The sequence below is a fragment of the Vigna radiata genome, chromosome 10, assembly GCF_000741045.1.
Source record: "Vigna radiata var. radiata cultivar VC1973A chromosome 10, Vradiata_ver6, whole genome shotgun sequence".
In the NCBI taxonomy this organism is placed as follows: Eukaryota; Viridiplantae; Streptophyta; class Magnoliopsida; order Fabales; family Fabaceae; genus Vigna; species Vigna radiata.
In genome coordinates, this window is record NC_028360.1 from 20,507,770 (window position 1) to 20,535,132 (window position 27,363).

Here is a 27,363-nt window from a genome sequence, read left to right on the forward strand (position 1 = left end):
TATATATATATATATATATATATATATATATATATATATATATATATATATATATATATATATTTAAATTTAGCTATTTTCATAATTACTGCATGTAGAAATTCGGTATTTTCAAATACTCAAACGACCCACCAGAAATTTATTAATCGTTGGCGGGTTTTGGCTGTGCGCATGTGCTGGACCATATGAAAATGTCCATTTAGATCAACTTTGGAAATAAATAAAAAAATACTCACGCAAATATGTTTTAAAATCTGTTAAAAATTAATATATTTTTAAACAAAATTCTCTATATATACTAATAAGAGATTTTTTATTTTTTAGTTTTTTTTTTAATTATAACGAACTTATGCTAATGATAATATTACTGTTAATTATTAATCATTCAGTAACGGGTCCAAAACCCTTCATAGGTGTGTTAAGTTGCGGCTGAGGCAGCAGACATACTATAAAAGGTTACGTTTCCCCCTGAAAGCGAGATAGTGAAGAAAATCAAAACCCTCGGCGGAGGCAGAGGCAGAGGCTGAAGCAGCAGAAGGCGCAGAAGAGGAAGAAGAAGAATCCGATGGCGCAATCACTTGAGCTCTTGCTGATTCAGTTCCTCATGCCCGACAACGACGCCCGCCGGCAAGCAGAAGACCAAATTAAGCGTCTCGCCAAGGACCCCCAGGTCGTTCCCGCTCTAGTCCAGCACATGCGCACCGCCAAAACCCCCAACGTCCGCCAGCTAGCCGCCGTTCTCCTCCGCAAGAAGATCACCGGGCACTGGGCCAAGCTCTCGCCCCAACTCAAACAACTTGTGAAGCAGTCCCTCATTGACACCATTACCATGGAGCACAGGTACCTGCCTATTCTACTCCTATTCAAATAAACCCTAACTTCTTCTTTGTTTCATTGCGCAAGCTATCATCTAAATTCGAATAATCAAATTGTCGAATTCTGTGCTGTGCAGTCCTCCTGTCAGGAAAGCGAGTGCCAACGTTGTAAGTATTGTTGCGAAGTACGCAGTTCCCTCCGGGGAGTGGCCCGATTTGCTGCCCTTTCTCTTCCAGTGCAGTCAGAGTGGCCAGGAAGATCATCGAGAAGTAAGTACTTAGAACTATTGTTTTTAAGGTGTGTTTGGAAATCCGTTGGAATGGAAAATGAATGTATTGAAATAATGTGAGGGTTGGGTTGGATTGCTTTCGATGTTGGTTCAGTTGTTTGAAACTGAATCCAAACACACTTTTATTTGTATGAAAGTGAACATAATCTTGTTCAATTGAATTATCTATTTAGGCGATTTAGTGATGCTAGTGGAGTGGGATTTTATAGTGGGTTAGAGAAGATGGATGATGTTAACCTTTTTTTATGTTTACTTTTTGTTTCAGTGCTTTGAACTAGATGTTGTTTGCATACTGACGAGCTTAGCATCTAACCAAATTCTGTTTGTTGCTTTTTGGGATGTAAGGTGGCATTAATTCTCTTCAGCTCTTTAACTGAAACAATTGGGAATGCTTTTCGGCCGTATTTTGCAGATCTGCAAGCTCTTCTACTCAAGTGCTTGCAGGACGAGACTAGCAACCGTGTTAGAGTTGCCGCCCTCAAGTGAGTTGATCTCTTTTATCTATCTAATTTTGTCCATATGAGGCAATTACTTTTGTATCCTTTTGTTGTTTGTTGAGAATTATGACTGTTCTGTCAGGGCGGTGGGATCATTCCTGGAATTCACTCATGATGGGGATGAAGTGGTGAGTCACTGCTGTTTCTGTAGTAAAATAAAAGGGAAAAATTGTGTTGTTAATGGTTTTTATCTTGAGTGCTAGCAAATTGTTCTGATTTCATTTTTAGTTAGTGAATGATTTCCGTATTGGCCGTAGTAAGTTCATAGTTCAAATTATATAATACGTTTCCTATCAATGAGAATTAATTTACTGCAACCAGCTCCCAGATTATGAATGATGTACGGGATAATCTGCAATTTTTGAAGTGAGTTACTGTATTGGTATAAAGACATGACCTTAGTGACTGAATGTTCTGCATAGCAGTATTTTGCACTTGCGATCTTTGCAAGAGTAACACATGCTGACTGAACTTAATTTATGTCTGAGCTCTAAGTACTTGTTTTTTTATGAAGTTATTTAAAATTTATGATAGGAAGTAATCATGTCTGTGTGATGTGCGTTACATTAATTTGGTATCTATGAGGAAGCCAATAGCTTATATTTTAGTTTTTGGTTTTGGTAAGCTGCTTCTAAAATTGTTACCTATTCAACTAGATCTGCATATTATATATTTTGTCCCTTTTCTCTCTCTCTCTCTCTCTCTCTCAACTCATAAATTAGAATCTGTGTGTAGATTAAGTTTCGTGAGTTCATTCCAAGCATCTTGAATGTATCACGCCAGTGCCTTGCCTCTGGAGAAGAAGACGTTGCCATACTTGCTTTTGAAATTTTTGATGAGCTGATAGAATCTCCTGCACCTCTTCTTGGAGATTCAGTGAAATCTATAGTGCAGTTCTCCCTTGAGGTTTGCTCAAGCCAAAATTTAGAGTCTAATACACGTCATCAGGTTGGTTAAGATCATAAAGTACTTTTTTATACACTTGCTGTTATAGTTGTTTCATTCTCTAGGTTCATGATATTTGCTCCATGTAACAGGCAATTCAAATCATTTCATGGCTGGCAAAGTACAAGTCCAGTACATTGAAAAAACATAAGCTGATCATACCTATTCTTCAAGTTTTATGCCCTTTGCTTGCTGAATCAACTAATGAAAATGAAGATGATGATCTTGCTCCAGATAGGGCTGCTGCAGAAGTTATTGATACTATGGCTTTAAACATCCCAAAGCAGGTTTTTCAACCAGTTTTTGAATTTGCTTCTGTAAGCTGTCAAAATGCAAACCCAAAGTTTCGGGAAGCATCTGTTACTGCTTTGGGTGTCATTTCTGAAGGTTGTTTAGAGCTCATGAAAAGTAAGCTGGAACCTGTTCTCCATATTGTCCTTGGAGCTCTGAGGGATCCAGAACAAATGGTCAGAGGGGCAGCTTCCTTTGCTTTGGGTCAATTTGCTGAGCACTTGCAGCCTGAAATTGTATCCCATTATGAAAGTGTTCTTCCCTGCATTTTAAATGCTCTTGAGGATGCATCTGACGAAGTGAAGGTACACATTGGAGAAGAGAATGGCTTATCAATACAGCAGAAAATTACCTTAGATGCTACTACCAAAGCTAAAAGCTAAATATGGTTTCTGCATGTTGTCTAATAATTACATTTATATTCATGCAGGAGAAGTCATATTATGCATTAGCTGCTTTTTGTGAGAACATGGGTGAAGATATCCTTCCTTTCCTTGATCCTTTGATGGGGAGACTACTGACAGCTCTCCAAAATAGTTCCCGGGTTTTGCAGGAAACGTGCATGGTATGTGGAAGATTCAGTATGCTGTAAAGATTGTCGCAATCACAATGTATCAACTATTCATTTGTTTTTGTATTTCAATTCATATTATTCACATGACGTTCTTGCAGTCTGCCATTGGTTCTATTGCTTCTGCTGCAGAGCAAGCATTCATTCCTTATGCCGAAAGAGTTTTAGAGTTGATGAAAAGTTTCATGGTGTTAACTAATGATGAGGATCTCCGTTCCCGTGCAAGAGCAACTGAACTAGTTGGAATTGTTGCAATGTCTGTAGGGAGAGTGAGAATGGAGCCGATATTACCTCCTTACATAGAAGCTGCGATTTCTGTAATTGCCTTATCAATGTCGCAGTCTGCAGTTTATGCCTTTGTACTACATTAATCTGAATTTTCTTGTCATTTTTAGGGATTTGGGCTGGACTACAGTGAGCTTCGTGAGTACACCCATGGATTCTTCAGCAATGTTGCTGAGATTTTGGAGGACAGTTTTGCACAGGTCTGCATACATTAACTATTCATTAATCCTATATCCTGCTCAATCTTTACAGTTGAAATTTTGTTTTGGTGAACAGTATCTTCCTCATGTTGTGCCTCTCGCATTTTCTTCGTGCAATCTTGACGATGGCTCTGCGGTTGACATTGATGAGTGTGATGATGAAGTTGCTAATGGGTTTGGTGGAGTTTCATCAGACGATGAAGCTCATGATGAACCAAGAGTTCGAAATATAAGTATTAGAACAGGTGTGTTGGATGAAAAGGCAGCTGCAACCCAAGCCCTTGGCCTCTTTGCACAGCACACAAAGACTTCTTTTGCACCGTATCCTTTGACTGATTTTTTTAATAGTCTGGTTCCGGTTTTACTCCTTTCACAACCACAAAATAACCACAATTGTTATGTATGAATTCTTTAATCATTTTAAGCTACTTGGAGGAGACATTGAGAATATTGGTTAAACACTCTGGCTATTTTCATGAAGACGTTAGACTTCAGGCTATCATTTCTTTAAAACGTAAGTGGATCTTTTTGTTCAAAGTGTTCTGTTTTTAAGAATGTTTGTTTTACCTAACCTCGTTTTACTGTTTCTTGGATTTATGCATGGCAAGAATCTTGTATTTTTTAATTGATTATTTTGGTCTGTTCAGTGCAAAATGCGATTTCGCATTTATAATATTAATCTGAATGACACTGAATTAGGTAGAGTGCCACGATTATGCTCAAACTTGTCAATTTACAAAATTAACAAGGAAAAAAAGGAAAAATGTAATTAAATTGAAATAAACTGCCCTCTATTGTTTGTGTGTGCATCATATTTTACATTTTTTTTTTCATGCAAGTATTTATGAATGTCCTTCTTTTACATTACTTGGGTTATCAAAATGTTGCCATCAATTGCTGATGCATATTGGATTTTAACTGCAGATGCGTTAACTGCTGCTCATGCAATCTTTCAAAGTCAACATGTAAGTTTGAAAACCACCTCCTTGTGTTTAATTTTGCATTCTTACTTTTTCAAAGATGAATTTTTTTATTTAATAACTTTGTAGCTTCCCTGTACTCTAGTAAAGAAATGTAAAACTAATGACCATTATGGTTTTCAATTGGAGTAAACCATTATATTTGTCTTTGAAACTTTAACGTCTTTGAAATTAACAAAACTTGAGAGCCCCTCAAACTGTATCCTGTCGGTCAGACTGGGTTTGGAGAAAGTATAATTGATGAAAACAAGAGGAAGGGTTGGTATTGGTTGTTCAAGCTTAAGTTTGTGAAAAAGGGGATCATGTATTTGAGTCTTCGACCTTTTAACATTCCTTCACTGTTTGGTTTTCATATGTGATGTTTTTGTTCCAAAAGAAAATTCTAGAAATCTGGAGACTTGCATTGAATTTGGTTTAAAAATCTCGTTTATTCTCCAAATGTGTTATTTAGTTTTTTGTAGGAGTATGGACATGCTGGTATGCTACTGCTCAATGCAGTGTCTTCCTTGTATTCTTTTATTCAGGTTAATCAGGTTATGATAAACATGTTACAGTCTGAGAATGAGGCAATCTAGTCCTTTGCTTCATTTCCATACTAGTACATTGCATTTAGCTGAAGGGTCACAGTGTTAAATAAGTCTCCCAATTTAATGTGGATGGACACATAGGCATGTGCGTGGCACTGAATGTGTCAAATCAGCACTGTTAACAGTGTTAACTAGTGAGGTGAGATTTTTGGCTAACATGACAAATGGGAGCCAATTTTAGTGCCATTTTTGAGTTCTGTTAATTCCAGGCTAAGTTAAGGTGTTACAATTCAAAGACCAAAATGATGGTTATCTCTTTCAGTTGTATGGAGATGGCTGCTGCGTGACAGCATATCAAGAAAAGTGTCTTCTCAAATTTTAGAATGTTGGTTTTTTAGTTTGAAGCCTTTCTTTCTCAAACACCACAATTGACACTGCCTTTTTTTTTTTTTTCAGGAAGGGGCTGCTAAAGCAAAAGAACTTCTTGGTGAGAGCATCTATTGCAATAATAAAATATTTTGATTTTGTACGTGTTAATGATAAACCATTTCATTCTATCTGTATAACCTATCAAGTCTGCTTGATTCTTCAGATAATGTGATGACTATTTACATCAAGTCTATGGTTGAAGATGATGACAAGGAAGTGGTTGCTCAAGCATGCACGAGTGTGGCTGATATCATCAGAGATTATGGTTTTGCAACTCTTGAGCCTTGTAAGCATACAATTATTTGACCAATTTGTTAGAGTCATTTTGCTGGTGAACTTATGCTAATGTTGAGATTTCTATACTTTCAGACTTGGCGCAGCTTGTTGATGCAACTTCATTGTTGCTTCGGGAGCAATCTGCTTGTCAACAGATAGAGTCAGACAGTGAAATCGATGATGTTGATAGTGCACATGATGAAGTGCTGATGGATGCAGTGTCTGATATTCTGCCGGCATTTGCAAAGTCCATGGGTTCTCAATTTGCTCCCATTTTGGGGCAACTATTTGAACCTTTAATGAAATTTGCAGTAAGTTGGTAACCAATAACTTTTACTATTTAGGAGTAAATCATAGATTAATATTTCCACTTTGAAATGCAGAAAGCTTCTCGGCCTCCTCAAGATAGGACCATGGTAGTTGCCTGCCTTGCTGAAGTTGCTCAGAACATGGGTTCTCCTATTGCAAGCTATGTTGATGTAATTTTTGTTTCTCCTTTTTCTAATCTCTTTCTTTTTCCTTTGTGATCTTATTTTAAAATTATAGTAGGAATTTTGACAATTGTAATTGATTTGTAATTGATCTCGAATTATCTCTCAGAGGGTGATGCCCTTGGTACTTAAAGAACTAGCATCATCTGAGGCAACTAATAGGAGGAATGCTGCATTTTGTGTTGGAGAGTTGTGCAAAAATGGTCACGAACCAGCTTTAAAGTATCCTTCTTCATTCTATGACCCATTTGATAGTTGCATGATAATCCTTCTGTGTTTTGGGTTAAGTTTACCTAAGAGCTATTTTTATGATGATTAATGTCAATTGGTATAAATGGTATATGCTATTTTAGGTTAAGGTTCTATTCCACAATATTTTACATTTTCTTTAATCCAATACAAGATACTATGACAATATATTACGGGGACTCCATCCCTTGTTTGGTGAGTCTGAGCCTGATGATGCAGTGAGAGATAATGCTGCTGGAGCAGTGGCAAGGATGATCATGGTACACCCTGAATCTATCCCATTAAACCAGGTAATTCATGCTTGATTTGTACGGATCACACTTTCTCAATAACAATTGTCATGGATTCTTAAATTGGATAGTGCATTGTTATAATATCAAGTTTAATTTTGTTGTGCGAATACTTTATTTCCAAATGTTCGTGTTCATGTCTTTGATGCATTTTACAGGTTCTTCCTGTTTTCTTGAGAGTACTTCCATTAAAAGAAGACCGTGAGGAGTCTATGGCTGTATATAGTTGTATCTCTACACTCGTACTCTCGTCTAATCCCCAGGTATTGTTTTTTTCGAATCTGTTGAAAGATTCTTTCCTTGTTTTGTTGTTTCTTCTGATAATATTGTACTACCTTATTCTGTTTGTCCTTTTCTAAATGTAATGCAGATCCTCTCCCTAGTACCTGAATTAGTTAATCTCTTTGCTCAAGTTGTGGTGTCACCTGTGGAGACGCCTGAAGTTAAAGCTGTAGTAGGCAGAGCTTTTTCTCATCTAAATTCGTTATATGGGCAACAAATGCAACCTCTTCTGAGCAACCTCCCACCTGCACATGCAAACGCATTATCTTCGTTTGCCCAAAGGAGTTGATTGTGCAAGCGACGGCAGATTGAAATTTTATGCAATTTTTTACTTGTTCTTATCAACTATGTTTTTGAAGAAATCTCTTGTTAAATAGTTTTAAGTGGAGCTGTTTGGGTCAGGCAGAAGTTCAGTGCCTTTACCAGGTATGTTACTTTTGAAAAATCTTACCAATTAGTTGACATGAAATGTCATCGAAATGTATACAAAACCACCTTGGATGGTTCGCTGTCCCTGTTCTCATCTATTAGGTATCCTGAATATTGCAGCTACTTCTGAAAACTTACCCTTTGAAAAGACTTAGGAAAGTACAACTACTAGTTGTCGTTAATTTATAATTCCGTTTGTAGGAAAAGATTTGCTAGTTAGAGTTTTCCTTGAGACAAATATTTCCGGTAGCTTGCCTAACAAAGTTGTCTGAATTATTTGCATTTTCATTTTGTTTTCCTTGAATTGAATTCAATCAACTGCTTACTTTTGATTCTTTACTTTCTGCAGGATGCTGCTGTTTCTCAGTGCCTTCTCATTTTTTTAGGGAGACACTTTCTTCCCCATTTTTTAATTAATTATTTCTTGTGCTATTCTTTAGTTTTTAAAATATATCATTTTCTTGTGTTCCGAGTTATGAAATTTTGTTTGGTCTGTTTTCTTCACCGGCTTTGGAGGAGGGTTGAGAGTTGGGTTATTGGCATTTGTGTATCAACAGAGGTTTAAAAGTATTTTTGATATATTATATAGTTCTTTATCAAACCCTGTAACTGATTGAAAATTATTGGATTTCGTAATTTGGAGCCACCTTGCACAATTTGCTCTTCTCTCATTTTTCTGTAATTTAGGAACTATAGCTGTATAAGTCCAACTATTGTTTCTTTTAGAAATTTAAGATTGGAATAAGTCGGGGAATTCTTCCATTTGGATAAGGGTGGCTAAATCAAGTTAGTCTATTCTTCCAGATTTATTTTTCTACTTGGATTACATTCTTGCGTAACAATCTTATTATTGGTGTTAAATAGACTTGGTTAATTAACTAAAAATATGAGGTTACAGTAATAAAATGAGAAATTTTAGGAAATAACAGAAAAATGAAATATGATTATATCATTATAATTACTATAATAAAGTATTCATGCATTTTGACTTGTGTGTTTGATTGACAAGTCAGTTTAACTTAGAGTACACAGTTATTTTTTAACTCTCTTTATATCTTATAAATTAATTATTAGTTTGCATTATTCCAAGTACAGCCTGATAATGTGTTCTGTACTTTGAGTCAATACTTTAAGACTTCAAAATAAATAAATATTAGGGTTAAATATATTTTGGCCTAATAATTGTTAATTTTTAGTGAAAATTTGAATTAGTTTCTCTTTGAAATTTTGGATTAATTTAGTGTCTTATCTTTAAAATTGTATGAATTTAGTTTTTTTAACTAAATTTTAATAAGTTTATTTGAGGTTTTAAATGCATTTATCAATTAATATGGAAAAAAAAATATGTTAAATAATGTAAACAAATCAAATGTTATCATGAAATACATTTGAAATGTTAAATAAACTTAACAAAATTTGGTTAAAAGAATTAAATTTACATATTTATAAAAGTGAGGGACTAAATTAGATCAAAATTTCAAAAGAGACTTATTAGAATTTTCAAATATATATATATATATATATATATATATATATATATATATATATATATATTTATTGGATGTATGTTTGTATTTTATTTTAAAAAAATGTTTTTAATAAAAAATAAAGTTATAATTTTGTGTTTCTCTCATATATTTAGTTTTAAAATAGATAGTTTATCTTTTTAAAGTACTTTTTAAATGTGATGGTATGAAACTAATTATTTAAGAAATATTTATTTTAAGTTTGATCAATTTAGACACATGTTTAATTTCTTTTACTTTTGAAAAAAAAAAAACTTTCCAAACCCGGACATTAGATTTAAATTGGATTGAGATGAGAAAATTTGAATTTTTTTTACTCTAGGTTAAACTAAATCTATTTTACTTAATCCACATATTGAACGAATTGAAGTTGAATTAGGAGTAGATTAATCTATAATTCATCAACAACAATATTTTATTATTTTTTTCTTAAATTTTATCATTTTTTATTATATTTTTTTAATTATACATTTATGATTTGATTTTTTAAAATTTTTATGTTTAAATATTTAATTTATTTATTTATTAAGTTATATAATATTTTAATTTTGAACAGATGTTTTTATCACAATAGTGAGAGAATTGGATAAGCACTTAGATTTCAATCACATAAAACAATAAATTAAGTTGATCTACAATAAAACGAATCGCAAATATAAAACAGTTATAAGTAAGTGAAAATATTAATTTTTAATTTGCCATAAGATAAATCAGATTTCAAAATTTATGACTCAAAAAATAATCGTTGAACTAACTCATTTTTAAGAAAACTCATATGAGTGGAATTGATTCACTTTAATACTTATATGACACAACTTTTGTTTAGTCTTTATCTACATAAATAATTTTTATCAATTATTTTAATCTATCATTTTCAACTATATTTTAATATTTTAAAAAATTAATAACAAAATATAGCATTGTAACATAATACATTTTTTTTATTGTAAATATAGTATAATATCTACCTACTGTATATTTTAGATATGTATAATATAATTTTGTTATGAAATACTTATTTACTACAAATTCAAGTTATATAAATTATAATGCCTAATTATATTTTTATTTTATTGTTAGTTTATTTTTGTTTGATTTAAAATCATCAATCAAATTCTTCAATTTAATTTTTTTATAATATAATAGTTTAGTATATAGAAATATTACTTTTCGTTGATTAAAAATTCTATTAGACATAAATTAAAATTCTTAGATCAAGATTTTAATATTAATTAGATGAAAGGTGATTAATCATCATGTTTTCTTTAAAAAAAATGAGAGATTAGATGGAAATTTTTATTAATATTGAAATAAAATAAAAAAAAAGAAATTAAATATAAACAAACTATTGGTTAAGTTATAAATATATCTATATCTATATCTTCTTTTTTTTCCCTCATTATATAAGGTAAATGGGGAACGACATGAGGCAAATACGGAATAACTTAATTCCATATCTGATTAGGTATTACTTATTCCCTTCACCAAACATGCCAGACCACGCGACATGAAAAGAACTTCAATTCATTTTCACTGTTTCTTTTCTTCTCTCTGATTTTAATAGTATAATTCCTCGTGGGAAACGTGAAGATGATGAACATGAAATTCACTCCTTCGATACAGAACCTTTGATTTCCATCATTCTTCCGCCAAAATTTATTCTCTCTATTTTAATTTCTATTGTCCACCGGCGCCATGGATCCGGAGCAGACCTTCATTCGCGTTCAGGAGAGGTTTTCGCAGATGCTCACGCCCAAAGTCAGAGTTGCTCTGGAGTATCTCTACCTATTTATTGCCATAACCTTGTTCTGTATTCTCGTTGTTATGCACGCCAATTACGTTCAGCAGGTTTCTATTTAATTTCAGCTTCTTCTAGGGCTTTTCGATTGTTTGCATGTGCTGTCGCTATATTTTATGCTGTTTACATGTGAGTGTTTCTGATGACTTTTGAATGCTTCAATATACCTCAAAATTAATCCTATAATCGTGAACTCTATTTGGGATAAAGTGTAGTAAGCAGCATTGAAAACAAAACATTGTTTTAGTCAGTTTTGATGATTGGAGCTAGTTTGTGAGTGGTTCTGTCGACTGGATTCCTAGTCAGAAATAGGCTTTGGGTTCTTATCCAGTGAATAAGCATACAGTACTTGTTAGTAAGTACGGGTACAATGTTTAGACATGACTTATTCATTTGATTTTTCTCTAGCTATATGACCTTCTGTAGGCCCAGAGAATATGGTGGTTCTTTTGCAATTGATTATGTTAATGGAAATGCTAGATGCACAGGAATTCTTAAATATTTTTTTTGCAAGTGTCTTGGAATTTGCTTGTGTACCAGATGAACTTTACATGATTCCTAGTCTAAATGTTAAAGCTGTAAGTCCAAATGGCATCCCCATTGAAATTAAAACGTGCTAACTGCACATGCCGCAGAGGCATGAAACTAATGGGTTACAGTATGAAATTATGGGAGAATGTGATTGAGTGTAGAATAAGAGATGAAATAAGGATTGCAAATAATCAATTTGGTTTTGTGCCATGGATTACAGAAGCCATTTACCTATGAGATTAAAGAAAAGGTACCAAAGTAAAGAAAGAGACTGACATATGGTTTTAAAAATTTATTATCTTGGAAAAACTTGTGACCATGTACCAAGAGATGTATTATGGAAGATGTTGGAGAAGAAAGGTGTTCCCTTTGCTTATAGCCATACAATTCATGTATGAAAAGATAAATTACAAGTGTGAGAACTCCAAGAGGGGGGACTAAGGACTTTCATGCTGGGATAAAATTACATCAAGGCTTAGCCTCAGCCCCTACTTGTTTAATCTAGTTTTGGATGTGCTTATCAAGGACGTAGAATGATAATTTCCAAATTTCATGCCTTTTGCGGATGATATAGTTTCGATTGAAGAATTAAGGTAAGTAGTTAGAAATTGAAATCATAGGGTTTTTGCTTAAGAGTAAGGCCTAGGAGTGTTATTAAACTCAGCTTGGTCTAGATTGATTGGACTGGATACCGGCCTTGTTACTCACATTCACCACTACACTACTCTAGTTAACAAAGCAAAACAGAAATAGCACGGTAGAGCCACCGGTTTGAATTGAACCTTGAACCTTCTATTTTGTAGGTGTGCATAGCTTACCACTAAGCCAACTGCATATTTTGTTATGTGTGATGCAACCATAAATATTCACATATGTGTGTGTCTCATTACATGATAATTTTATAATTTGTATTAATTTGTCTGGTTTGACCAGTGATGCATTAACTTAGTAATCTTATTGAGTCAATAACAGGTGTGGTTCTGATAATACCATGGAAGATTATGTCATTGCAATTTTTGTAATAGATGAAAAGAATATGAATCAAAACTAAAATTGGGTATGCCATAATTGCAATGGATGAAAACATGTGGCCCAAGAGTAAAAGTAGGAGATTGGTTTCAAGTTAAAATATTCTGAATCAGTAATAATGTAAAAATTAACGAGGATATCACACTCAAAATACAAGCCAGGTGACTAAAATTGAGAATGATCTCAGGGGTTATTTGTGATCACAAAGTACCTATCAGACTAGAGTTAACTTTATTGTATTGATGTATGCCAAATGATATTATGTGGTAGCAAATATTGTGCTTTAAAAGGGAAAACATGAGAGAAAGGTGTGGGTAGCAGAAATGAGAATGTTATGAATGTGTGGCCTCACTAGAAAGGACAAGTTAAATCTGAGAAAAGATTGTAGTACTGATTGAAGAAAACATGACAGAAAACCAGTTAAGGTTGTAAATTGTAGAATTATATTTTTCTTTAAATTGTTGAGAAAGTTAAGTTTTGTAAATAAATTTCACTTATCAATATCTAGAGTTCACATTTAATAAAGGTATATTGCAGAATTATAAAATTCATTTTTATATTTTTTTCCTCATTTAACGAGCAAGTGTACAGGGTTGGGGACCATTGCTTCCAATGCGTGAGTGAAAAAAGAGAGATTGAGAGATATGAGAGTAACTTGGTAATATTAACCTTCCATGACAGTGTTAAGAATGAAAAACTTGTAGATTCAACTAAATTTTTTAATAAAAGAATGTTTAGTTTCTTATATGTTTTTCTTCTCTATGTGAAGCCTGGGTGTTCAAGTGAGCTATCTGGAGTTGTGACATCAGAAGCCCAACTTATTCAGATTAAGGTATATATGGGCTTCCATTCTTTAATGCATATTCTAATTTGTGCTTTTAAAATTTTTTCTCTTTGAATTGGACTATGTTTATATATGTTGACTATTGTGCTAGAAGAAATATAATATTGATATACTGAAAGCATATACTTGTTTTAAAACTTATCCCCTCTCATATAAACCCCTGAAATTGCCAGTTTCCTTCATCTTTCATTTTAGTAGCTTCAAATAGCATACTTCATGGTTTAACTACTATCTCATTTGGTTGTTTTGCTGCCTACATGACACACTTGAATTCCTTGTTGTAGATAACTAGTGCCGGCCTGTGGTCTCATAATGATTCCGAATCAAACAGAATAAATCCTCTCGAAACAGAAGTTGTAAAAGATAACATGGAGTTGTCCGATGCCAGTGGAGATAAATTGACATTTTTGGCTTCCAAGTTTTGGTGGAACTGGATTGGCTTAGGTTCTAGGAGAGGAAAATTGGTATTCAAATTTTGGAAAACTGATGCTGAGTTTATTGAACATCAAGCTGAAACCTCTACAGGTAATCAAAACACGTGGCCTGTGGTTGAAGATACTGTCACCAAAATTGACGAGGAGCCACCAAAAAGTTTCACTTTATCTGCCAAAGAGACATTACAAGCAGCTATTATACATTTTGGTAAAAAGTGGTATAGGCGTATCTCATTTATTTGGAGGCACACTATGCGGATTATTGGAAGTTTCCAGAAGCTGTGGGTTAGTAGAATTACATTATTTTTTGGGGCTTGATTAGATCATATATGTTATGCTGATGCGGTTTGTTTCTAGCCAGAATTTATAAAATTAAGTCAATATCCATTTTTTCTTAAAGCTCTGCTAAGCTTTGAATTTTCAAGTGTAGAATATGGCTGGTGTACACCTAAATCTTGATATTCCCAAATGGATGCATATCCTTCATTTGGACAAGCTTAATACTAATGCAGGTAGTTACATTTTTTCCTCTCATGTTTAAATTATAGTTTGTGCCAAGTGGCATTTATAAATAATAAAACGTGCTTGTTGGGTTTCCTTTCAATGTTTCAAGAAGCCTCTAAGTGTGCGTGTTGCAAATAGAAAATTGGTTTAGATAATTGTTTCATTCCTTATAAAGCAGAAGAGTGGGTTTTTGTAGTTTTGGTTGAATTTTATATACTTATCCAAATTAAAACTACATGAGGCATGAAGAAAAGGAAGAGTCTTGTTACAAACTTATGTTGGTTTTTATTTGATAAAATATTAGCCTCAGAAGTTAATGGCTTTTGCACTGTATTTCTCACTTGGTAAATTTCACATGCTAATAAATGTTGCTTCGGCAAAATGGGTTATATATTCTTAGAATTTAGAATCTATATACTTACGGAAATTCATTACGTTTTACTGTCTTCTAGTAGAAATTTTTGAAGCATAATATTGAAAACAATTAATTTATGACCCTCTGTAATTTGCAATATGAGTTTGTGCTATAGGAATGTGTATATTTTTTATCTGATTCAACTCTCTTTGTTTCTCACACTATTATATTTGTACTTCTGTTTAATAAGTTTTCTTTCAATTTCAGTGCATTGGCTTAAAAAGAAAGCCAAGTTATTTGAACCTACATATCTATATACTATGGAAAAGGTATGTAATTCTGAAATGTACCTACTTGTATTTCTGAAATGTAGTCAGTTTGTTGAAGCTACTTTTGATGTTGCTTCTGTAATTTATCAGAAACTTCTCTTCTATATAGTTGGCTGTGTTGTCTTATTCTGCAGGGATATTTCTTGTTACCTGAAAGTGCCAAGTCTCATCATAATATACGTACTGTCAATGTTAGCATATCAGCTTGGCACTCCTGCTTCGGAAACAAGTAAGAATAAGTATTAGCATGATTTTATTATTTCAATCTGGAAAGTAACAAGTCATCTCCATTGAAAGCCACTTTTAAATAATTTTGATGTTCAGGGGTCTAACTTGAACTAAATTGTTTTGCTGATTGTCATGATTTCGCTTTAATATTTTATTCAGAATTTACCCTGTATTTTTCTATTGAATTTTTTATTTTTTAGGTGGCAGCAACTACTCATAAACAGATTTGTTGGATATGATACGATCTTAATCAATAGTTTATTGAGTTCTCCTGGTCAAGGTAACTGCCTGTTTTCTGGATAAACTAATTTATATAGTTGTCCACTAACAGATGCTTTGAACATTATCATCCACGCACTTTGAACTTTCAGGATTTAATTATGTGGCTCAAATTCTTGTGGGACTTAATGGCAGGTTATCTTTATAACTATCAAACAAAGGAATTCTATAACCTTAGTTATGCACAAGAAGTTCCAGAAGGCCCAGCTAGGTTTGGAGGTTTGTTGATTTCTTCTTATATTTGGTTGAGTTGAAGAGATTGTCATCATGGTCTCAATTTCATTGAGTTTCTCCTGTTTTCTCAATAATCTCAGTTGGTCTTTTAAGGGATTTACAGCATAAAGTTCATTGGTTGAATTTAAATTTTTAGATTAGCTTGAGCCAACATTCCTCTGAGTACCTTATCTACCAATTTTATTTATTTTTTAAATAAATCAGTTTACATATATAGAGTAGAAATTGATATTATTACATTTTTTAAAATAACTCCATTACTAGATGTTTATTTTTGAGATACAATATAGAATTGCTTCAGAAGTTTAACTTTATGGGATGAAGCCTTGGACTCTCAAGGATGATGCTTTCAGGAGTGTCATGCATCTTGATTGCATTACTTTTGAGTGTGGTTTGGAAGTGTGTTAAATTAGGTGGGGCTATTTAGGGTACATGTTATGAAGATATTTGATCAATGATTGAATGAATTAAACAAGAAATGACACACCATTAAACAAAGTAGTTTAAGTAGAGGACAATTGAGCAATGAAATGCAAAAGATTAGAAGAGAACCTAAGCGACAATAACATGTAAGTTGTACAGAAAGATGGGCTGGCTAAATTTGTGAAATAAGGCATTGCTGTCCACTAGGTGACTATATCTTTGGATCTTGGAAAAAATATAGTTTAAAACAGGACTCTTCAGCCTCGTTCTATACCAAATTGGCCACCTCTTTTAAATGACCAACATCAGTCTGAGGAATTTTTTCCTTTAGAAAGTTCAAATATAAAAATTGTTTCTTTCGTTTTATTTGCTTTTGCAGCTTGCATTATACTGTATTCTGTCATGTAAAATGTAATTCAGAACTTCTATTATTGGCTTGTAACATTTATCATTTTTCCTGTGCAGACTACCTTGTAACGAAGTGTGGTGTGCTTATGATGTCCTTGTTTGTGTTTTTTACTACCACGATGTCAGTGTCATTTACATTAAGAGAAACACAGACTCGCATGCTGAAATTCACGGGTAGGAATTGTTTGTTCATTATGCGGAGGTCTCATTGTGTGAAAACTGATTTGGTGATTCCTTCTTGTTGAATTGATTCTGTCATTTTTTCCATTACCCCATGTATTAATTGCTTGCTTTTAAATTCACCCTGAACACATTTAGAGGCAATTGTTAAGGGTTTGTTTGGTATAGGAGAGGGAGAGGGAGAGAATTAGAGAGAGGAGAAAAGGGGAATTAATTTTAAATAAATGGTGGGACCCTGCACTTGTTACCATGATAAAATTCAGAGAGAATGATTCGTGTATCTGAGAATAAACAGTATTACTGATTCTTTAAATGTTAGTTTCAAGTTATAGGAATCAATGAGAGAAGGTTCTTGGTGCATTAGAAGGCATTGCCATTGAACATGAGTCAACAGAAGTGGGCGTGGATTGAAGTGGATTGGCATATGTAGGGTTAGAAGAAAAGTCCAAGCGCAATAGGGTTCAAAAACCCACTCTTGATACAATGATAGACTTCAGACAGAAAATGAATCATGTGACTGAAAATACACTGTTGTATTGATTCTGTAAATGTCAGTTTCAACCGATTGAAATCACCTATTTACATATGACAGACACTGACTATGGGCCAGGTGATAAGCTTGGCCCAGATGTCTAACCAACGCCAATCAGGGAGAGAAAAAGAAAACTACAGTGCAATCATTAGAGTTGATCTCTAATGCTATTTTCTAATAGCGATTGGAAGGTTTATTCAAAAGGTCAAACTCATCCACCAAGTCTAACGGATAAAGTGTGCTAATTATAAAATAGTCATTTGCCAGTATCAAATATGCCAATTCTGTTCATAGTTTTGCCATACTTCACTGCAAATGGAATGAGTTTAGTGTATCACCTCTTCTTGTCTTTACAGTGCAGCTTCAACACCATGCACGGCATCGCCTTCCAACATTTCAGCTGATCTTTGTACATGTGATTGAATCACTAGTTTTTGTTCCTGTAAGCACTTGTTATAATAGATTTGCTTTTCTCCATAGTTTCTATTTGCATTGCCATGTGTTAGTGCTATTTATTATTCTATTATTTTTGCTGATAAATTGCTTATTACTCTGCAGATTATGATTGGGATTCTGTTTTTTCTCTTTGAGTTTTATGATGATCAGCTTCTTGCCTTCATGGTCTTGATTCTTGTCTGGTTGTGTGAACTATTTACCCTTATTAGGTATCTCTCTCTCTCTCTCTCTCTCTCTCTCTCTCTCTCTCTCTATGTGTGTGTGTGTGTGTGTGTGTAAAAGTAGGCAACATCTAAAGGCTCGTTCTCAATAAAGTCTCTTTAATATCTGGACCAATATCGATTATGCATGTTCATCCACATTTGTTGGGTTGTGGTCCCATATGATGGTTATCTAATGTCTGTGTTCATTCTAACTTGCAGTGTCCGAACACCAATATCAATGAAGTTCTTTCCTCGGTTCTTTTTGCTGTATTTCCTGGTCTTCCACATATATTTCTTCTCTTACGCTTATGGTATGCTATACTGTTGTACACTTTTTTTGGTTTTGTTGGTTTAAGTTAATTTTATTAGGAAATAATGAATTTTAAAACTTCAGGTTTTTCATATTTGGCGCTCTCTACAACGGCAGCTTTTATGCAACACCTTATCCTGTACTTTTGGAATCGTTTTGAGGTATATGACTATTGTCTTACTACAGATCCTGATAATTTTCTTTCCGTTTGGGATTCTTAGGATTTTTTTATTTGTGGTAGAAATGGGTTAACCCCGGTTTGAAGGAGAGCCTCAAGAATGGGCTAACATCATTGCCCCCATTAGATTTACCCCCAGATAGTGGTATTAAACATTTAAATGCGATGCTTATCCTCCAGATTTGTATGAAACTGTGACAATTACCTCTTCTATACTAATATTCACCATATTGTCAACGAAAGTGGAATTGGCCATATGATAAATCGCATTTAAGGCGCCCCATAAATGCTACTTTAATATGTTGTAGTGTAGATCCACCAATAGCAAAGTTTCATTTGTAGCAATAGCAATGTGTTTTGCTGTCTGGCAATTTGTTCCCGATGAGGATTATTTTGGTAGGGATTATGAAAACAGAGCTCAGAACGGAGGTCGAAAGGAGTGAAATATTATTGGCTTGATGAATATCCTAAAGGACGTTTGATGGTGTCTTGGGTTCAGCTCTCGTTATTACATCTTGTTTTTTTTTTTTTTTTTTTTGGTCTTAAGGATACTTGATGAGGGTATAACATGACATGGGTTCACTGCGAGGTTTGAAACAAACGTGCAAAGGAATACATTATAGAATTTGGAAAATGAATATGATTTTCAGAGTTTAGTTCTTATCTACCATCAACATGTCTTTTATTATAGTCATCTTTATGTAAAATGATATGATTTGATCTTTTGTAAGTAGGGAAATATGTGCCGCTGGTTATTAGGAATATTCTCCATTATTAGGGTTTCTCATGTTATACTTTGAATTATTATTGTAAGGTTTTACATATGTGATTAAGAGCTACAATTCATAACAATAGAGGAACTCTTTATGGTTATATATAGCTAGGTTTTCCTTTCCCCATTTTTTTCTTCTTTTTCCTCCACATTGCTCTGTTCATGCACATTGTTCGTTTGACAATATTCACACAGCCATTGCATGCTTTCATTCACCACCGTCAAACCCTCCTTTCTCTTACGAGCTGAAACCATCATAGTTGCCATCGCACAACGATCACCCAGTCATTGTTTTTTCGGCACTGAAATTCTACGTAATAAGAGAATGTTTGTCATTGTAATTTCAGTCTTTTCTAAACTTAGGGACTTTTCATCAAATATATGTGCTCACACAACACGACAAAATGGCGTTGTTGAAGTTAGAAACAGCCATTTGGTGGAATAACTTTACAGAAATTTAACTAATACTTCTTTTCTTACTATTAGGTACCAGCACTGCAAAGGTACATGCAAAATAGACGGTCACAGCCTCAACAACACCCAGATTTCCACATTACCTCTTCCACCTTTCTTGCATCAACGCTACACATCACAAGAGTGAACACAAGAAACCCGAGTTCAATTAACACAGATTTGCCTGCTGGATCAGGATTGAGACCTGGTTTTGATCAATCAGTGCCTCAAAATGGAGCAGGAGTTGGCGAACCTCAAGCCCGGTCAGAAAATAATAGAGACAGGGTTGCGAACCAGGCACAAATTCCTGAGCAAGCTGACATCCGACGAGCAGAAAGGGGTCCCAACCCTGGATCCATGAATTCATTCAGTTCTTTGTTATTATGGATCTTAGGAGGTGCTTCGTCTGAGGGCCTCAACTCGTTTTTTTCCATGTTCAGAGATGTGAGAGAGCAAGGACAAGTTTTCAATGAAACACCCGTTGCTGGGGATGAGAACCGTGATAATCAGGATAATAATGACAGATAGCGGTGAAGTGGATGAAGGAAAACTTGTTAATATAGGAACAATCAATGTACCTACGTCAGATCATATACTGGACTGCTTTCTGCTCGGTCCAAATGATAAAAAAACCTAAACACGTTTGTATAATATATATATAATATATTCTTTTTCTTTACAGCTTTTCTTTACCCTATCGAATCAATCTGTAGAAACAAAAGGGAACATTTGGAAAAGTTTATTTTATCTTGTAAATGAAATTAATAACTTTTAAAATATATTTCAATCATTTGTACGGATAAACGTGTAAATTAATTATTTTATAAAAACTTATGGTATGAGTATACAATCAACATTTGTTTTTTATGTAAATGCATTCGAATATAAAGTTTCATTCCATAGATAAAGTCATAAAATTAAAAATCATCCAAAATACTAAAGAACAGTACATAAAATTATAGCATACTCCTAAAATAGTGTTTATGGTACGTGTTAAAGGAAACTCTGGGTCTCAACTCAAAAGAATTTAATAAGAATTTGTCAAATCCATAAGATACTTAATACCGTCATATGCATATTGCCATCAACTATAGTCCATGATTTTATGTCAATTTGTGATCGAAAGTTGGAAACTTGACTTCTCAGCCTCGTTTATAGAACTCGTCAGTTTCTCGTAACGAGGTTATTTGTTCTTTGTTGCTACCCTTCTGCGTGAAACGTTGAGACTTGCTGGATAGTTCATCTGATTTGATCTTCTTAGCTCTCTTACGAGGGGGACTCAGGTAGTAGTGTTTAGTGGGTGAGGGACTTAATTTGCAGCCCTTGAACCTGGAAGCATATTATTACACAACCTATATTAAAATGTTGCCAGTTGGTATTCAGTTTCCCTTTAATTTTTCCATCTCTAGTCTTGTTTGGCTGAAAAGAGTACAAATGGACATTTGCTCATTGTATTGTAGCAGAAGCTGAAATAACAAAGGCATGGTGAAACTCTAGTTGCATTGCTGCCTACTGTTATAGATACATACAAAACATTATATCTTTGGCGACACTTATCTCCTCAGATATGTCCTGTGACTAAGTAACCTATGGCAATAATGTAGAAGTTGCATTCTGTATGAGATTTTTGCCTGGAATAGTGCAAATTGTGCTGGTTGCCAAGTTGACATATTCAATCTAAAAGATTTTGCATTTGGCCACATTAAGAGGCAGACTACTTATAAAGGAGATAACTGCTGAAGACAACATCAGTAGAAAATTCTTTGTTTTTCAACCCTGACCTCCCTCTTGTGGAAGCTCAACTCAACATCCTCATTCTCTGTGCACGGCTTGAGTGAGTTGGATAGGACTGAATATGCATGCACGATACCAGAAATTTCTTACACTGATAATAAAATATTCTGTTGTCCTCTATTTTGTAGCAATCATTGGCAACAATCTTGCAAGATACTAGCAGCTTCTCTCCGCTGCTCTTCAGTTAAGTCTTTGGGAAAATCAATCAGGAATTTGACACGAAGATCACCTCTTGTGCCGTTGTTTTTGGCGTTTGGCATTCCTTGACCTTTAATAATCTTCTCATATCCATGGTGTATTACTGTATTCTCAAATGACAGACTCATATTTTCCCCTCCCAGTAGAGGGATTGTTATGGAGCAGCCTGTAAGTGCGTCTACTAGAGGAATCTCAACACATAATTCCAAATCATCGCCATCTCTTCTATACAAAGGGTGTTTCTTTTCATCAATCGAGAATATTACGTCAGCAGGAAGGTATCCAGGTTTCTCATCACCCACTCCTTCAAATGTAATCCTTGTTCCTTTTCTCCATCCTGGCTTTACCTCAATTTTTAAAACTTCCTCCTGTTGGACAATTACCCTGTTGCAAAACTAAGTTAGAAACTCTCTTCTTAGCACATATCATAGAGAACAGCATTGAATTTCTACACCCTATCATAAAAGTAGTCTCCTAATTACAGCAATCTTAGCAACATTGTGAAATCATTTGACAGAAACGTACCCAGGAGGATATTTGATGACATCTCTGCTAATTCTAATCTTTTTATTGCATCCAAAACATAAGTCCTCAAGTGTGCAATGTAGCTTTGTCTCAACATCTGGGGGTTTCTTTCTAGATGTTGTCTGTGAAAATACGATAGGTGTTGTGGATCTATGGCTCAGATTGCTTGAAAGAGAGATTCCAGATATATGTTCTGCGTCATTTCTTGGAGAGGCGGCATGGCTTGTTAACTCAGGCTCAGAGATGTCCAATGTAGTTTTGTTCCTTGACAAAGAAGCGGAGGAACTCCTTTTGCTCATCATCCTTTTGATAGATGATGCAGCAATTTCTGTAGCACTCTTTCGACTAGAATTTCTTGATAGAGAACTTGGTGTTGTGCATGATCTCCGGCTTCCATTTCTTGACATAGGCCTTGATTTTGGTGTTGGTGTTTTGGATAATCTACTTGCTGTCCTTGACAAAAATTTAGGACTCCAAATATCTTCATCCACTCTCTTATTATCAAATTCCTCGGACCCTGGGGGTGTTGTCGGATTCTGCATGCATAAAAAAACCATGAGGACAAAACATGATGCATATGAACACTGCTAGAATCTCACATATACAGCAATTAATGTTAGATGTTTTGTTTAAGAAAATGAAGTTGAGATTACCCCGGGGCTTTTCTTGTCATGATTCCGTTTGGATATAAGCGATTTGTAAGCCTTGGTGACGTCTTTCAATGACTTATTTTTTGAAATCTTGAAGATGTTGGTCAAATCCAATGGTTGGGAGCGTGGGCCGTGTCCCATTGGAATGGAAGAAAAGATGATATGTAAGAGAGGGATGAAGAAAAAGACAAGACAACAAAGTTTACACCAAATCAAGAGGATGATAAGAGATGAGCTACATCAAAACAAACTTCAAGAAACGTTTGAACAGACAACTTTGGTTTTGTTATCTGTTTTCATGTTACGTTCCATTTTTCCTATATTTAGTGCCATCAGACGTAATAATCTCTATTCAAAACACAACTTGTTGTAAACCAACTTCTAATTAGAATTCTTGTTACGGTTGTTATCAACTAACTCATATTTTACTATTATATTCATTTGATTTCTTTTTATGGTGAATAAAATAATAATAATAATTCTACGATCATCGGAACGAACTATCAACTTCAATCATGGACCGTTATACAAAGATTGGTCGACAATTAATCTTAATACTGATCAATTCATAAGTAAAACATGATTATCTATAATTAAACTATATTTAGTGTATTATAAATATTTGAAATGTTAAATGTTTAATTTTGATATCAAAGTGTCTTTTACATATATCTTCCAAATGGTTTGGACAAAAGATTTAACCCAACACTCAACTTACATACGAGTATCTAATACTTACACGGTTAACTTTATGCCTACACCCAAAACAATAATACATATAATAATATATATGCCAAATATATTTTTTTCAAAAATAAAAAAAAAATGGCATGATATAGAAAAGCTTGCACAACGTTGATGATCAATGTTTTGAAACAAGAGTTATCGTTTATGCGACAATATCATACATATTCTAAGATTAGATTTACTGTAAGACTAGGATTACCATTTACTTTGACATAATTCTTCGTGACAAAAACAAAATTCGTGAGCCATACATGGGCAATATTAATCATGTTTTCAGTTTAATTTATATGTGAAATTAATTTTTTATTTATTTCCAACTTAATACATTTAATTTTTCAAATTTTAAAAATAATAAATATAGTTATTTTAACGTAAGACTCTCTTTTTCATGTGTTATTAAACCTATCCAACAATTGTCACTTCATTACTTCACATGTATCTAGAATAAAATTATTAGGTTGCAAAGCATTTATTGATTTTACTATTCTGTTATAGTTTGTTATCTGTTGAAATCATACAAAGTATAGTCTTTCCTGACAATGCAATTAAATAAAATTGTATTAAAAATACATATTATTGTTTGATAATGCATTGTCATACTATTTCATATTGAATGATATTAAATATAATGTTTATTTATATTGTAGAATTGCTTACATAGATAGTACTTCTTCTTCTTCTTTTTTTTAAATCCTTTAAGTTATCAAGAAATTATGAAAGAAAGCATTCTAAACATAAACATATACAAATATAATTACACTAAAATAAAAGAAAAAAAATTACAACAGTTCTATCTGATTTAACTTAAGTTAATTAAATATTTAAAGTATTTGAATACTGATAATTTAAAATAATTAGAGCTTGTTTTGTTAGGCCAAACATGCTGACTATAATTGGCGTTTAAAATAGGAAGGGCTTACAATATTTTGCTTATAAAACACAAAGACTATGACTTATGTCGTGCATGTTATTTTCATGCTTTATCTTTATTGGAATATAAATAAATTATTTTGTTAATTTCTATTTTATTAAGCAAAATATGAATCAAATTGAAGTATTTTAATCCACAAAAGTTGAATTCAATGGGTCTAGATAATTTACTACAACACTTTAATTTAGACAGATACTTTTTTTTTAGATACGGGTCTTCATGAAATCATTGTATAGTTATTATATATGTTTTTTTCTATTGTAAATGAATTTTTTGTCCCCACTATAATGATTTTTTTATAATGTATGCTTTCATATATATAGTATTTAAATTTTCCACTGATCCTACCGTAGATCGATAATAGTATAAGATTCACTTTCCTCGTTGCATGTCACATACCTTTTAAATTAGTGTTTTTCTTTAGTCAACTATTAATTCAAATAAAAAAATTATATGTTAATATAGATTTTTTTACAATATTTTATCAAACTATTGTAAAAAAAAATGTCAAAAATATCTTTTTCTTCTTATTATTGAATTATGAACACTTTTTTTTTATATATATAATAAAGACTAAATAAGTTTCTGGTATCCTCAAATTTTATATTTAAAGTGACATTTCTAAAAAAAAATCAGTGATTTTTTTATCCTAATATTTGGTAAATAGTTTAATCTAGTTATTAAATCAGCATGCTATATATATATATATATATATATATATATATATATATATATATATATATATATATATAGTTTTATCTAGAAGGTTGATCACTTGACCATGCTTTTAGTAGCTTAAATTTATACGCATTTGTTTTTTTTTATCTTCTAAATAAAACAACAGTCTTTCAAGTATTAAGAAATAGGTTTAGTATTTAAATACTAAATATGGAAAAGTAAAATATTCTAAAAAAAATATTTGGTATTGGTTCGTAAATCGTAATTAAAAAGATATACGTATTTTAAATTTGAGATATTAAATTAACTTTTTAAAATTTAAGGAACGAACATGGAATCTCTTATAAATTTAAGAAATTAAAAATAAATAAATCCGTATAAGATTGCGCTAATAAACCTTTCAAACACGTTTATACCATTTTTGAATTTCAACCCAAACTTTCGAATAAATAATATTTTTTGAAGAATCATTTATTTAATATTAATGTGATTTCTGCAAAAAAAAAAATATGAATCAATCACTAATAAGAAAAACAAATCAGATAGTATGAACATTATTACTTAAACCAAAACATTTAATATAAAGTATCAGAAAAAAAAGAGTCAACTCGATATAAAGTATCAGAAAAAAAAATCATGCAGTCTAATCTTCATATTTCAAGTCGCATCAAATCCTTTTAGATATTTGATATCTGAATTCTAAACATTATAGATTATTCCTATTAAAAGCGTTTTGATATTTAAATTATTAATATAATCAATAAGATATTACTAATATCACATTGAAAAGTAGTTTTTAAATTTAATTCAATTTCATAAAACTATTTTATAAAATAATGTTTATATTCATTTATATATTATAAATATATTTAAAAATAAAATTAATAATTAATTTAATAATGACATAAATAAAAGAGAATATTACATAGATTTCATCATGATTACTCTAATTCGGTCACCTTATTAATTTCACCGACAGCTCTTTTACTTATCCGTATCATGTACAGTACATATGTACTGTAATTATATAATTATGTGTAAATTATATTGTTTGAATTACTGTTCACAACAGAAGTATTCCAAAATATCATTTTCACTTTTAAGATAAAGTGAGTGTTCATAATTTTCTTGTAACATGATTCCTTTCAAACACACTCCAATGGAATAAGTTGAAAAAACAAAGACAGTGGCATTCATAGGAAAGGTCAAAGAACATGTGTTTTACTGAAAGAAAGGAAAAACAGAGCAGCTTCATTGAAATCTGCGCAATGGTTGGTTCATGTCGGCAAACAATAGAAAGACGAATACAATTCTTCCACCATTGACAAATCTATCAATCCATAATCACACTCATCCATTGACTCCATTCTCACTCACTCATTCAATCATTACATTTCACCCTTTTTTTTTCTAAATAATTACTATTTGAGTTAAATATATTTTTGTATTAAAAAAAGCTTCCTTTATTGTTATTGACATGGAAAACATCTATTGATAAAAGACTTTATAACGTTTAAATTGTGATTTTTATATAATTGAGTGTATCAGTTTATGATATAGTTGTTTATGATAGAGTGTGATGATATTTTAGATTTATGTTTTAGTTGTTATATCGTATTATTTAATACGTTGTAATTTAAATATTAGTTTAACATCATTTAATACCATTTAACACGTAAAAATATTTTAATGCTTAACGACTATATTTATTTATTTTAAAATATGAATATCAAAATATATTAAAATTTAAAACAGACAAAAAAATATATTAAAATTTAAAATATGACTATTGCATGTGTACATGATTAATGTTGGTAAGTATAGTGGTAATCTACGTAGATGCTCTGTTCTAAGCAAAGTGGCAAAGTCAGAGCACCTTACTTGATTAGTTGCTTTTAAGCAAGTAGAAACAAATGCAGCCGCTCCTCCCACCGCCATTCCAAGCGCGTGCATTTCCACTCTTCCATTCTTTAATTCGATCAACGTT

The 27,363-nt window shown here is 32.7% G+C and overlaps 3 protein-coding genes across 3 annotated transcripts; 2 read left to right on the top strand and 1 right to left on the bottom strand.

Annotated features, from left to right (window-relative positions):
- Positions 1 to 460: 460 nt before the first annotated feature.
- On the top strand, positions 461 to 8,512 carry LOC106775019 (importin-4). Its single transcript, XM_014662044.2, has 21 exons — positions 461 to 840; positions 953 to 1,085; positions 1,451 to 1,587; positions 1,685 to 1,730; positions 2,338 to 2,550; positions 2,640 to 3,143; positions 3,269 to 3,403; positions 3,511 to 3,726; positions 3,805 to 3,894; positions 3,971 to 4,215; positions 4,320 to 4,408; positions 4,819 to 4,859; positions 5,858 to 5,888; positions 5,994 to 6,116; positions 6,200 to 6,417; positions 6,490 to 6,585; positions 6,707 to 6,819; positions 7,001 to 7,136; positions 7,295 to 7,399; positions 7,507 to 7,844; positions 8,197 to 8,512. Exons 1-20 carry the CDS (start codon positions 566 to 568, stop codon positions 7,705 to 7,707), a joined length of 3,147 nt encoding a protein of 1,048 aa, XP_014517530.1. The 5' UTR covers positions 461 to 565; the 3' UTR covers positions 7,708 to 7,844; positions 8,197 to 8,512.
- Positions 8,513 to 10,812: 2,300 nt separating this feature from the next.
- Positions 10,813 to 20,534, top strand: LOC106775020. Its single transcript, XM_014662045.2, has 14 exons — positions 10,813 to 11,221; positions 13,501 to 13,563; positions 13,860 to 14,294; positions 14,440 to 14,521; positions 15,136 to 15,197; positions 15,332 to 15,426; positions 15,626 to 15,705; positions 15,840 to 15,923; positions 16,827 to 16,943; positions 17,838 to 17,923; positions 18,040 to 18,146; positions 18,360 to 18,451; positions 18,535 to 18,611; positions 19,887 to 20,534. Exons 1-14 carry the CDS (start codon positions 11,069 to 11,071, stop codon positions 20,379 to 20,381), a joined length of 2,028 nt encoding a protein of 675 aa, XP_014517531.1. The 5' UTR covers positions 10,813 to 11,068; the 3' UTR covers positions 20,382 to 20,534.
- Positions 20,535 to 20,764: 230 nt separating this feature from the next.
- On the bottom strand, positions 20,765 to 23,375 carry LOC106775002. The gene is made up of 3 exons (XM_014662022.2): positions 23,024 to 23,375; positions 22,371 to 22,906; positions 20,765 to 22,229 (listed from the first exon to the last, which is right to left on the bottom strand). Exons 1-3 carry the CDS (start codon positions 23,159 to 23,161, stop codon positions 21,779 to 21,781), a joined length of 1,125 nt encoding a protein of 374 aa, XP_014517508.1. The 5' UTR covers positions 23,162 to 23,375; the 3' UTR covers positions 20,765 to 21,778.
- Between the last annotated feature and the right edge of the window lie 3,988 nt (positions 23,376 to 27,363).

Coding starts and splice junctions, on each gene's coding strand:
- LOC106775002 (XM_014662022.2), bottom strand. CDS start 23,161: ATGGGACACGGCCCACGCTCCCAACCATTGGATTTGACCAACATCTTC. Junction 22,907..23,023: donor ATGACAAGAAAAGCCCCGGG/GTAATCTCAACT, acceptor TTATGCATGCAG/AATCCGACAACACCCCCAGG. Junction 22,230..22,370: donor GTCATCAAATATCCTCCTGG/GTACGTTTCTGT, acceptor GTTTTGCAACAG/GGTAATTGTCCAACAGGAGG.
- LOC106775019 (XM_014662044.2), top strand. CDS start 566: ATGGCGCAATCACTTGAGCTCTTGCTGATTCAGTTCCTCATGCCCGAC. Junction 1,588..1,684: donor GTTAGAGTTGCCGCCCTCAA/GTGAGTTGATCT, acceptor CTGTTCTGTCAG/GGCGGTGGGATCATTCCTGG. Junction 6,117..6,199: donor TTTTGCAACTCTTGAGCCTT/GTAAGCATACAA, acceptor CTATACTTTCAG/ACTTGGCGCAGCTTGTTGAT.
- LOC106775020 (XM_014662045.2), top strand. CDS start 11,069: ATGGATCCGGAGCAGACCTTCATTCGCGTTCAGGAGAGGTTTTCGCAG. Junction 15,198..15,331: donor ATCTATATACTATGGAAAAG/GTATGTAATTCT, acceptor CTTATTCTGCAG/GGATATTTCTTGTTACCTGA. Junction 15,706..15,839: donor ATTGAGTTCTCCTGGTCAAG/GTAACTGCCTGT, acceptor ACTTAATGGCAG/GTTATCTTTATAACTATCAA.